Below are 12,389 nucleotides of genomic sequence, written 5' to 3'. Positions count from 1 at the left end.
CTAGAGGACACCCTGGGAAGGCAGATCGCCCCCTGGCAGACACATCCACCAGGCCATCCTAGCCCTTCTCCCGCCCCTAGAGGTCATCGGTGTGGCCGAGCTGGTGAACAAGATCAACGGTCCGTGGTTCAGCAAGTTTGACGAGGACCTGGCCACGGCCTTCTCCATCTATTGCGGCATCAGCATCGCCCATGTGAGTGGGGACAAAGGCGGGGCCCGTGTAGGACCCTCTGCCCTTCTGATCACATTGACTCTTCTTGCTCTGTCCCGCCTGGGACTGAAGAATCCCACTGCTGAGTGTGTCTCTGTACCGCTGGTCACTTCTGGCCTCAGTTTCCCATCTGACAATTTGCTATTTGCTGTCCTATCCTGTTAGCCTCCCAGGACCATGAGAAATCCCAGTTGTCATTATTCACCTGACCCACCCCCACTTTCCTCTGGAAGTAACCTCAAATCAAACCCCAGGTCAACTCGTTTTTGAGAAATGTTGGGTTTTATTGTTCATAGCTGGCAGCTCTGCCATGAGACTCCAGCCCATTGGTCACTGACACTACTTCCCTCTTTGCTTCTCTTTCTCTGCTGTGGCCTTGGGCTCCATCACTGAAGAACTGGGGCAGGCTCAGGAGAGGATGCAAAGTGCCAGGTCAAATGCTAAGAGATCCTAGGAGGAGGAGCACGGGGAGGTCTAGATGAAGGTTGGAGGGGGCAACACACTCTGGGCTGGAGCTCGAAGACTCAGACTAGGGCCAGCACAGGAGACTCTATCTGACCCTTTTGTCCAGTGCTGGGTATTCTGAGATTTGACAGCCACCTTGTTGAGCTCCATTCTTTCCCTTTCTCCCCCCAGTCCCTCCTTTACAAGAAAGTGAATGAGGCCCAGTATCGCAGCCACCTTGCCAATGAAATGATGATGTACCACATGAAGGTAAGGTTTGCATGGAGCTTCTATCCTCCTTTCCAGGGTCTCCAGGTCCCCTGCCTCCTTGAATCCTCATGGGCCCAGGACCAGGCTGTACTTTCTGATCATCCTCTCTTGAAGATAAGAAGATGGACCCAGTGCAATGCCTGAACTCCACCTGTAGGCATGTTCTGGTTCAGCCCCTAGGCTGGCAGCAAGACCTAGACCAGGGAAGATCCTGGTTTGCCAGGTGTTCCCCATGTCCAGGGATCATTCCTGTCTTGGGAATGACGAAGGCTGAGAAGCACACTCAGGGCTCTTGCCACAGCTCCCCTAGGTACAGTGGTCCTGCCACCTTGCAAAGTCCTAATTATGATACTCCAGCCCATTCTCAGGCCCTGTGTCAACAAAGCTGCCCCTGGCTTTAGTTCAGAGTATGCAGTGGTCATTGTTGATTTAAACATTTACTCTTACCTGTGGCTAAACCAAAGGGTCCCAGACTTTGTGGATAGAGTTGAAGCTGTGGTAGGAAGGGTTGAGGTTAAACCCTGAGATGCCCTACTTCCCCAAATAAGGACTCTTCAACTTAGCATTCAGGGAAGGCTGCCATGGTTTGGGGCATCATAAAAGGGTGTCTTCTGTCTCTGCCAAGGACAGGCTGGTACAGATGAGGAAGGTCACAGGCAAGGAGGCACAGTAGGTGGGCTGCAGGGCTGTGAGGGGAGGGTGATGATCCATGGACTGGATGGCTCAACTGAGTACACTCTGGGTAGGGGTCACCTTACCCAGAATTTGAGGGTGAGGACACTGGATGGGTGGCGATCATCTTCTAATACCCTGGCTGGTCCCCTGTAGGTCTCTGATGATGAATACACCAAACTTCTCCATGACGGGATCCAGCCTGTGGCTTCCATTGACTCCAACTTCGCCAGCTTCACCTACACCCCTCGCTCTCTTCCTGAGGATGACACTTCCACGGTGAGCTGCCCTCTGTTCCACCACCACTGCCGCCTCACCCCGCTGTGGAGACAGAGGGTATACAGGCAGAGATTTAAGTTAAATGCGCACAGTAACTTCCTGGTGACAAGACAGAGTCATCAAGGAAGGCTAGAGAGTCTCCCTTAGAGATGGAGTGGGCAGCTGGTCTGCCAGCGCGGGCCACGGGGCCTGCCCGGGGCCAAGGGCTGGCTGGATGATTGCTGAGGGTTGCTCCGGCATGTGGCCTCAGGGTTGGCACCTCGCTCCCTGTGTTTCAAAGATTTTATGTGAGCTTGGTTCCAAAAGTTCTTGGATCCCATATTTCTAAAAGTTCTTGGCTCTGGGAATGCTTGGTACTGGCATTTTATGGTGCTCTGGTACAGACCTAAAGATCTAAGACTCCAACATTTATAGGCATTAAAAAAGGCCAAAGCAAGGGCCTGGTCTTGAAACTGACTATCCCTCTGACCTCTCCCTTCTGCCCTCTGCAGGCCATCCTGAGCATGCTGCAGGACATGAATTTCATCAACAACTACAAAATTGATTGCCCGACACTGGCCCGGTGTGTGTCCCCTCCCCTCCTCATGCAGGCAGCCCCACCTCTGCCTCCCTCTGTCCTCAACTCTCACAACTAGGGACAACTAGGGGAGACTCAGTCTTGTGGGAGAGGAGAGGATCCATGAGTGAGGGGCAGTTCCTAGACACTGGGACCATGAGGAAAGGAAAGGAATGGGTGTGGGCTACCTGGAGGAGGAGAGCCTGAGGCCTGTCTGCTGCCCTCTCCACTCCCCCAGGTTCTGTTTGATGGTGAAGAAGGGCTATCGGGACCCACCCTACCACAACTGGATGCACGCCTTCTCTGTCTCTCACTTCTGCTACCTGCTCTACAAGAACCTGGAGCTCACCAACTACCTCGAGTGAGTGGCTGTACTTCCCCCCATCTGTCAGCCACTGGGGTCCCCTTGGTTGGAACAGGGAAGCACTTCCTATGTATCTGGCACTTTACATGCACTACCCTAGGTGACCCTTTTAACAGCCCAGTGAGGAAGTTTGCACAGGCGCATTTTCTGGGCCAGGCTTGCTCATAGTCACAGTACTGGGGAGTGGTGGGCCTGCCAAACTCTAAACCAGGGCTTCTTTCCAGGAAAGGGACCCAGGTGTCCTGAGTTTTTGGCCTGGTGGCTCCTGGACATCTCATGCAGCTGTCCTTTCTCTGGGCGTCTGGGGAAGGAGCTGCAACTGGACCTCTCTCCTCTCTGTCTCCCAACCAGGGACATGGAGATCTTTGCCTTGTTTATTTCCTGCATGTGTCATGATCTGGACCACAGAGGCACAAACAACTCCTTCCAGGTGGCCTCGGTGAGACCCTGCCCTCCTCCCAGTGGGCACCTTCCCTGGGCTGTCTCGGAGTGTTAGCCTCCAGCTGAGGAGAGGTGGGAGCTGTGAGACCAGGAGCCCAAGGCTCTCCCAGGCTTTGAGCTGGGCTAGGACATGGGGGAGGGGAGAGGGCCGGAGGAGCAGGTGCGTAGCTAAATGAGGCCCGCACTTGGATCTGGATGTGAGGAGTGATGGCGTTTTCCTGGCTTTTCCAGAAATCTGTGCTGGCTGCACTCTACAGCTCTGAAGGCTCTGTCATGGAGGTACTGCCATTTCCCCCCAGCCCCCTGCCTCCCCCCACCTCATCCCCTTGTCCTCCTCCTCATTCTCGCAAGGCCAGTGATGTGCAAAGTTAGAGGGTGACCCAGTTCCTCCTGTTCTCAAACCCTGCTCTTCAGACAGGCTGCGAGAACTGCAGCCACCCCGGGGCATGGTTGGCTCATTTTCCTGGATGGGCTTGGAGGGGTGCAGGTGTGCATGGGGGAGCAAGTCAGGCTGCGGGTTCTGCTGGAGCCCGGGTTTTCAAAGAGAAAACTTGTATTTAACATGATTCTCTTCGTGCATCTGGGAACATCTGTTGCAAACCTTCCCCGCCAAGCCTGGGAAGGGCTCCACTCCCATCAGACTCAGCTTTGCCTTAGGTTATTTGGTTTGGGTCTACCCACCCCCAGATGGGAGCTTTGGGGGGCAGAAACAAAATCTGAGACATCTCTGAGTTCCCTGCACTTCGCACAGGGCTTGGAACAGAATGGGAGCTCAACTTCCAAGGTTACCTCTCCCCATGCTCCCCCCAACTATACCCTCCAGAGACTGCCCCTGTTTGCACACCTCCATAGATGAGGGGCTCAGTCCCTCCTCGGAGGATTGGTAGCAGCCCTGCTTCTGCCCTCCCCACCCTGGGTTGAGCCTAGTCCTCCTGTGACTGACTGCCCTTCAGTGTCAGGAGACAGAGGCCTTCCCCTTCCCTTGTCGCCACCTTTTCCTGTCAGCAAATAAATGTTAGCTGCATGAATTAGTGTCTAGGACTGCAAGGGATCGTTTCAGAACTCTTCCAGCTTGAGAGGCCCTCAGGGCTTCTTTCTCTGCGCCCCTCCATGTGACAATGGGGAGTCTGGGGCTCGGAGTCAGCCAAGGCCTTGCCTGGGTCACACCAAGTGTGGGAACAGAGCCCACAAAGGGGACTAGGATGCCTGCTCTGCTCACCTTGGGAGCCAGGGCTGGGCTGGGCCTACTCCCTCTCTTAGAGTCAGTGGTGAGGGGAGTCCCCCATTTCATCTGGGCCCCATCACTCCTCTTCCCCACAGAGGCACCACTTTGCTCAGGCCATCGCCATTCTCAACACCCATGGTTGCAACATCTTCGACCACTTCTCCCGGAAGGTGATGGGGCCAGGGCAGGGGTGAGAGGTGGGGAGCCAGGATCTGGCTTAAAACAGGAGAAAGGGATGACGGGTGGAGGCTCCGCAGGGCCAGGGAGTGGATAGGTCTGTCTAGCAGGATGTCGTGACATCTCCCTGCCCCCACCCAGGACTATCAGCGCATGTTGGACCTGATGCGGGACATCATCTTGGCCACGGACCTGGCCCACCACCTGCGTATCTTCAAGGACCTCCAGAAGATGGCTGAAGGTGCCTGTCTTTAGCCCCAGGCCTTGGGGTTGGAGAGGGAGCCCCAAGAGGGGGATTTGCATGGAGAACATCCCCAGGACTACAGACCTATCCCCTCCAGCACCAACCCACCAAGCAGACCCAGCCCTGGCCCTTGGATCCCATGAAGGATGCCAAATTCCCTGGACCACTTTGTGTTGGGCCATGGGGCCTTGTCCTCAGAGAGAGGGAGCTGGGAGGCTGGGCCCCACTCCTTGACCTTATCTTCTTCCCAACAGTGGGCTATGATCGAACCAATAAGCAGCACCACAGCCTCCTCCTCTGCCTCCTTATGACCTCGTGTGACCTGTCGGACCAGACCAAGGGCTGGAAGACTACAAGGAAGATTGCAGTAAGGGCTGCCCCTTCCTGGGAAAGTGCAGGTGGCAAACACTGCCCAGCTCTGTGTCGCTCCCACACCCTGAACACCTTTTCTGTACTGAACTCAGCTTGGCTATATTTTGGGGAGATAGAAACCTAGACAACCTCAGGATGACAGATGGGGAGGCTCAGAGAGAGGCATGGATTCACCCAGGGTCACACAGCAAGTCAGTGGCTGGTGGAAGGTGGGCCAGAACCCAGCCACCCCTCCCCATCTGGGACCATCCTCCTGATAGGCTGGGGATGGGGAAGACAGGCCCTGAGGTGGAGGTGAGGGAGGGCTTTGTTTGCCCCCATGGGAATGGACTGTAGAGGAGTTTGGGTGTATGGATCACACTCACAGAATGTGATGAGAGTGTTGGCCTTTCAGGAGCTGATCTACAAAGAGTTCTTCTCCCAGGGAGACTTGGTATGTGGGGAATGACCAGGGTGTCCAGGTCGGGGGCAGGTTCCTAGCCTGGGGCTGGGTTAGCCCGATCCTTTTGCCTAATGGAGAGAGAAGAGCAGCAGGCCTGATGCCTTGGTGCCTGCAGGAAAAGGCCATGGGCAACAGGCCGATGGAGATGATGGACCGTGAGAAGGCCTACATCCCTGAGCTGCAGATCAGCTTCATGGAACACATCGCAATGCCCATCTACAAGTGAGGGAGCTCATGGGGACTGCTGGGGACTCTGCACAGAGAGGGAGGGGAGGGCGGGGATGTCCTTGGCCATCACAGCAGACACAGGTGCTGGGCTTGACTTGGCCCAGCTCCACTGATCCATCTCCCCTGATCCCAGCCTCTGGGTACAGCTGTCTCCTGCTTTGTCCCTAAATGGACCCTTCACTTCATCCTTTGTCTGCTGTGGGCATGCTATCCTTGAGTGCCCAGTCCTATGCCTCACGCTATGGAAGTTCCCTAATCTTTCTTCCTGTTACTCTCTGACCTCTGACCTCTAACCTCTAATCCTGCCCTTGTGAACCCCCAGGCTGCTGCAGGACCTGTTCCCCAAAGCAGCAGAGCTCTACGAACGTGTGGCCTCTAACCGTGAACACTGGACCAAGGTGTCACACAAGTTCACCATCCGAGGCCTGCCGAGCAACAACTCGCTGGACTTCCTGGACGAGGAGTATGAGGTCCCTGAGCTAGACGGCACTGGGGGCCCTCTCAATGGCTGTTGCAGCCTTGACGCTGAGTGAGCCATTCCCAGAATCCTTCCCAGCCCAGGACTTCTCCTATAACCCTCCACTGGCCTGGCCAGATGCCCTGGGACCAGAGCCATGGGTCCTGGGTTCTAGAGCAGAACTTCCTGTGTGACCTGGGCAAGTATTGACATTCTGGGCCTCAGTGTTCTCATCTGTATAATGGAAGCAAGACTTCCAGCCTCACCAAGACTTTGTCATTTGTCCTCTGAGAGCACAGGGATGACCTATGAGTAGTGGGCCCTGCTCTACAGCTCCGACCACACCTTGGCAAGTCCTCCTCAAGCCACTCCTTCCCTGAGGCAGCCTGGCGAGTTTCTCCTGGGCCCCAGTCCTGCCAACCAGATCTGTGCCCTTTTCCCCTCTTCAGGATCTTCATGCAAGAAGGTGGGACATCTCAGTGAGCAAATTGTGGGGGAGGGGGTGTCTTAGAATCAGTCATTAGCTTTGCTGGAGGACTAGAAATAGCTACAGAGCCACAGGTGCCTCTGGGGACCACCACTATATTTATGGTGAAGATGGAGACCTACAAGTGATGACGCAGAGACCCCAAGAGGCAGCTGCCAGAGGGCACTAAGTGCTCTGGGGAGAGGGGGCTCAGGAAGAAACCAGCACAGGAACGACGGACAGGAAGGACCCCTGGGCTGGCAGACAGGCCCCTGTTGAGTCAGCAGTGTTTCCTTCTGGCTGTGTGACCCTGGCAAGTCCCTTCCCCTATCTGGGTGAAACAGGAGGTGAGACAATCTGTCCTCTGAGACCCCTTTTAGATCAAAGTCCCCATAGTTCTTTGGAGTCCTAGGAGAGGCAATGGAATGCCCCTGACACCCTAGGGCAGATAGCTGACCCTGAGTCTCTCAGTGGCCCCCTGAGTGACCTTAGCCTGAGCGTCTCCCCCATTCCTGCAGCCAGAGAGGAACCTGGCCTCAGCCCTGGCAGGGTGTCTCTTCTCTTCAAGGCCATATCCACCCATGCCCCAGGGCTTGGAAGACCCCATAGGGCCACACCTCTTGGGTCAGCCCTGACAGCTTCTCCCTCCTTTTGTTCTGTATGTATTGTGGGGTGGGGGGAGGGGGGCCACCTGCCTTACCTATTCGGAGTTGCCTTTAGAAAGATGTGTTTTTTAGGACTCTGTGGAACTGTTGTATATGGTCCTGTGGGCTGACCGCTTTGTACATGAGAATAAATCTATTTCTTTCTACCAACCCTCCCCCATGGGGTTGTTTTCAGACTTTGTGCATTAGGTAGGGGGAAACAAAATTGGGGGAGGCACATCTCCTTTAGAACTGCCTGGCTACAGGAGCTCCCACCCCTGGTGCCTAGCCCCTCTTCTGGGGGAGTTATAGACCTATTGGGGCAATTCTTGGGCCCAATAATAGGGGCTGAGGGGTGGATGAAAGATGAGAAGGCCTGGGCATGGGGCCATGAGAGGGCATATTAGCTAGTAGAGATTGTAGACTCAAGAGGAAAAACAGAGGGACTGAAGCAATCAGGGAGGCTGCTTGGGAGAGGTGGTCTTCTACTCCTCATGGACCCTCTGTCTGCTGGCCTAATCTGGTCATGAGTGCCCATACCGCTAGGGCTTGGGCCTCTGAACCCCCTTCTATACACAGGGATGTCTGCCTGTACTCCCCTAAGTCCTGCCAAAGGGGTACCCCCAGAGTCTGACTCTATACCAGAGGCAACCCTGGATTGTTCTGTAGAGTCATCCCCCCACCTCCCTCCCCAACCCCCACCCCAATGTCCAGACTGTGAGAGTGTTTGCCTCTGCACAGACAGAAGGGCAGAGTCCAGATTGGGGGCCCTGAGGAGGCTCTGACTGTAAAAGCCTCCAGACCCCATTCCCTCACTTGCCTATGCCCCCTGCCCCACCTTCTCTCCCTGTTCATCTCCTCCAGATCAGTAAAGCTGACATGCTAAGGGCTGGCCACGGGGATCTCTTTCCTCAGGGAGGGAGGAAGAGAAGGGCTGGGAGATGAACACTGTCAACCTGCAACCACTCAAACTGCCACTGGGGTGCTGGCCTTGCCTTTGGGATCACAGAGCCTGTCTACTTCCCCTGGCCCACAACTTGTTATGGTTTGGAATCTGCTCCTCTGGGCTCAGGGCCTCTAGCCATCACGGGGGAGCTTCGGCTTTTGGCCCCCCACCCTGCCCAGCCCCTGCTTTGGGCTCCCCTCTCCTTCCTCTGTCTTCTCACAGCTCAGAACCCAGTCTGACCAGTGGGCTCCAGGCAGGGGTGGGGGTGGTCAGTTTCTGGCCCAAGGCTGATAAGGGATGGCTGTTCTAATGGTGCCTGGCTGACATCAACCTCAGTGTGGACTGGTGGAAGGACTCATCTGTGTGTGACCCCCAACACTGAGTGTGTCTGCATGTCTCTCTTCCACAAGCCTTTGGTCAAAGGAGAGGAATAACCTGGATACACATCCTGAGGCCTTAATCTCCCTCCACTGCCTCTGAAGTCTGTCCTCAGCCCCACTTCCCTTGAGGCCATTTAACCCCATTCCGGGCCCCTGCTGTGACACAACCCTTTTTGCCACCAACTAGAGTGAACAACTCACCAGCATTTTCTCCTACCCTCCTACATGCAGGGCTCTATGCTGAGGACCAGAGCTAACATTGTCCTTGTCACTGATCTGGAGGGTCTAGCAGCCTGGCAGGGGAGAGTAATCCAAGCTCAGGTCCAGGCCATGACAACCCCATGGGACACCTGACCGTGGGGCTCCAGGCAGGATCATAACCCCGAGGAGAACCACAGTGAGGTTTGGATGATGAGCAGGTGTTTTCCTGTGGGCAAAACGGGACAGGCACTCCTGGTAGCAGAAATTGCTCATACAAAGGCTGAGAGAAGGGAAGTGACTGGCACCCAGGGAATAGAAAAATGGAGAGGAGCATAAGGCTGGATCAGGGAGGGCCTTGAGTGGCAGGCAGTGGAGTGTGGCTTTATTTTGTGGGCAGTGGGGAGCCAGAGAAAGGTGGTCAGTAGCAGAGTGGCTCAGACATGCATTTGAGACAGATCCTGCTGGAGAGCAGAAAAGGACTGCAAAGGGGAGAGTTTGGGCAGGGATCATTCTAGGGCTATTCTCCATGCCCTGGGCTGGGTGAGAGGGGGAGGAATTCAAGACACATTGGATTGGCAGGACTTGGTGACCCACTGCATGGGGTTGGGGCAGAGGTAGGGCTGAGAGGTGTCCCAGAAGGTGGGGGTCTATGTGGCCCCATGACAGCCCCGGGTGGCTGCTCAGCGCCACTCTCACCAACAAGCAGGTGTTGGGTGAAGCCTCTGGCAAGAGGGAGCTCCTCAGGGAAGATGGGCAAGGCAGCTGTGTGGACTGCTAGGCGAGGCGGGGCGGGATGGACAGCGGGAGCCGGGAATGCTGTGCCTGCACAGGAGCCTGTGGGCCGCCCTTGCCGGGTCAGAGAACACAAGGCTTGGCCACTAGTCATTCCTCTTGTGGCTTCCCTGTTTTCCCAACTTAATGGTTTCATTTTTCCATCAAACCTCAATGATTCTGTGGAGTAGGTACTATCCCCTCCTTCTGTAGCCAAGCAGCCTGAGGTTCAGAGAGGTTAAGTAATTATCTGAAGTTGGAGTGTGCACCCCTCCTGCATGACTCCCATCCAAGGCCTCACTCTCGGATAGAGAAAAGAGATTCAGGACAGGGTCTCTGTCTCAGCATCTACAGGACTGTCAGGGGGCGTAGGGGTGGGGAGCAAGTTGGTGGGGCCTCAGAGAAAGATCTGGATCAATTCCCGGTGCATGTCTTGGAGGCTGGGGGTGAAGAGGATGAGGCTTGTAGTGCAGTCCATCGTCAGCACGTGGCACCCAACTCCTAATCTCCCCAGAGGTCAAGAAGGGAGTGTAGGGTGTGTTGTGGGGCTCATCCCGCTCCTCTCCAGTCACGCCCCTCCCCCCCACACACAGGCATTCTCACACAGACACACACGCACATTCTCTTTTATACACAGACACACTCTTCACGCAGACTCTACTCGGCGTACACTCTATACAGATTCAGCAGGGAAAATGGGAAGCGTTTCTCAGGGGCCTCCAGCCCCTTTAGCTGTTCTCTGAACAGGACTGAGGTCCATCAGTTCTACCTGAGACCCCATGTCCCACAGGCCTGTCTGCCTACTGAGCGGCCTGCCACTGCAGAAGGGTCCTTGGGAAGGCAGCACCAGCCTTGTGATCAGGTGTGGGCAGAGCCCCTCCTCTGGGCATGAAATAACTAGGAGAGGGCACTGTGAGGCTTGGTCCTGTGCATATAAGGTGGCAGGAGATCAGAGCAGGAGTGAGCTGAGCATGAAGGGGCATCAGGAGAGGGCTGGGCTCAGAGGGTCTTGAAGTCTGGATGGGGAGGACTGGGAAAGGAGGTGAAGGCATTGCAGATAGACCAGGAAAGCAGGCGGGGAGGTGAGGCTGTGCTCAAGGTCTTACTGTCCTCAATGCTCAGTCTTCCAGGGCTCAGTCTCCTTGAGATGGGGTAGTGGGGATTTTGGGTGGGGTGGGTGGGGTCTGGTGGTGGGGAGGGGAAGCCAGCTAAGGATGGATATCATTGCCTGATGTCCAATGCCTTCAAAATGTTTATCTCATACATTTTGTCCTTTTTCAAAAAATAAATACATGTGTTACAACTAAATCTTATTTTCTTAAAGATTTTATTTTTTTATTTTTAGAAAGAGAGGAAGGGAGGGAGAGAAACACCAATGTGTGGTTGCCTCTTGCACGCCCCTAAGTGGGGATCTGGCATGTGCCCTGACTGGGAATCAAACCAGTGACCTTTTGGTTCGCAGGCCTGTACTTAATCCACTGAGCCATGCCAGCCAGGGAACATTTTGTCCTTTTTTTGTTGTTATCATTTCAGGCAGGAGGGTAAATCCAGTCTTTACAATTCCATCTCGAGTGGGAGTGTAAGTCTATTTTATTAATTTTTATTGCAGTATAATACTTCATGTATGAATATTGATAGACATTTGGATATTCATATTTTGGTTATTAGAAAAAATGATACCATGAATATTCATATATATATATATAGTATTCCATTGTATGAATATCATTATCTATTTCTATTGATATATATCTTGAAGCTTCCATCTGGGCCCACTCCTTTCTACCTGAAAACACCCTTTCAGTATTTCCTTTAGTGCAGGTCTGCTGGTGATGAATTCTTGTTTTTATTAGTTTGAAAATGTCTTTGTTTCTCCTTTATTCTTGAAGATCGTTTTGGGAGTGATCGAATTGTTAGAAATATTTTCTTTTAGTATTTTGAAGATAATATCCTGTCCTCTTTTGACTTCCATGGTTTCTGATGAGAAATCAGCTGTCAGTCTTGTTATTTCTCCTTTGAAAGTAATGCACTCTTTCTCTGGCTGCTGTTAAGATTTTATCTTTGTTTTTGGTTGTCAGCAGTTTTATCACAGTGTAGTTAGGTCTAGTTTTCTTAGTGGTTATCATGCTTGTGATTCATAATGTGTCTTGAATCTGTGATGATTTTTCCTTTTCTCAATTCAATCCTTTTTAAATGCGGATAACTATACTTCCCATATTCCCAAAGCATGCTAAGAAAGTTCTACAAAATTTTCCTGAAATCCTATAATAACGAGAGAAATAGTGATGCAGAGATGGGGAAAATATTTGAAATCAATCTTAGATTCTCATCCTTGGGGCTCAAACTCACACCCCTCTCAGGAGAGGAGAAGGGTCACCAGTGGCGGTCTCTCTCTTTTTAGCTCCTAGTCTGTAACCAAGGATCTGTCCCTGACCAGAGGTCTCTACCTGGACTCAAGACTTTCCACTCTCTGTCTGGTGGCTGATGAGAAGGAAAAACTACTTTTTCTTTGTTTCTGTAGTGTGTTTTGCCCTTGTTACACACTTAAATTTTTATACATAACAGTTCAGTATTTCATTGTTTAGGACTTCTCCATATC

The 12,389-nt window shown here is 53.4% G+C and overlaps 1 protein-coding gene across 2 annotated transcripts in view; it reads left to right on the top strand.

The window, feature by feature from the left end:
- PDE2A (phosphodiesterase 2A) overlaps positions 1-7,663 on the top strand; it is an 89,646-nt gene extending 81,983 nt beyond the window's left edge. For both annotated transcript variants that reach the window (XM_090265092.1, XM_090265098.1), the window contains exons 19-31: positions 81-193; positions 848-925; positions 1,754-1,876; positions 2,368-2,438; positions 2,671-2,793; positions 3,148-3,235; positions 3,469-3,516; positions 4,558-4,632; positions 4,781-4,880; positions 5,138-5,250; positions 5,650-5,688; positions 5,813-5,919; positions 6,248-7,663. In XM_090265092.1, the coding sequence (XP_090121218.1) occupies positions 81-193; positions 848-925; positions 1,754-1,876; positions 2,368-2,438; positions 2,671-2,793; positions 3,148-3,235; positions 3,469-3,516; positions 4,558-4,632; positions 4,781-4,880; positions 5,138-5,250; positions 5,650-5,688; positions 5,813-5,919; positions 6,248-6,458 (1,289 nt within the window). In that variant the 3' untranslated portion in view covers positions 6,459-7,663. The remainder of the gene's footprint in view (positions 1-80; positions 194-847; positions 926-1,753; positions 1,877-2,367; positions 2,439-2,670; positions 2,794-3,147; positions 3,236-3,468; positions 3,517-4,557; positions 4,633-4,780; positions 4,881-5,137; positions 5,251-5,649; positions 5,689-5,812; positions 5,920-6,247) is intronic.
- The last annotated feature ends 4,726 nt before the right edge of the window (positions 7,664-12,389 follow it).

The sequence above is a fragment of the Furipterus horrens genome, unplaced genomic scaffold, assembly GCF_987537825.1.
Source record: "Furipterus horrens unplaced genomic scaffold, mFurHor1.1.pri manual_scaffold_2, whole genome shotgun sequence".
NCBI lineage: Eukaryota > Metazoa > Chordata > Mammalia > Chiroptera > Furipteridae > Furipterus > Furipterus horrens.
The sequence above is the reverse complement of the archived record's forward strand: the minus strand, read 5'-3'. Positions and strand labels throughout refer to the sequence as shown.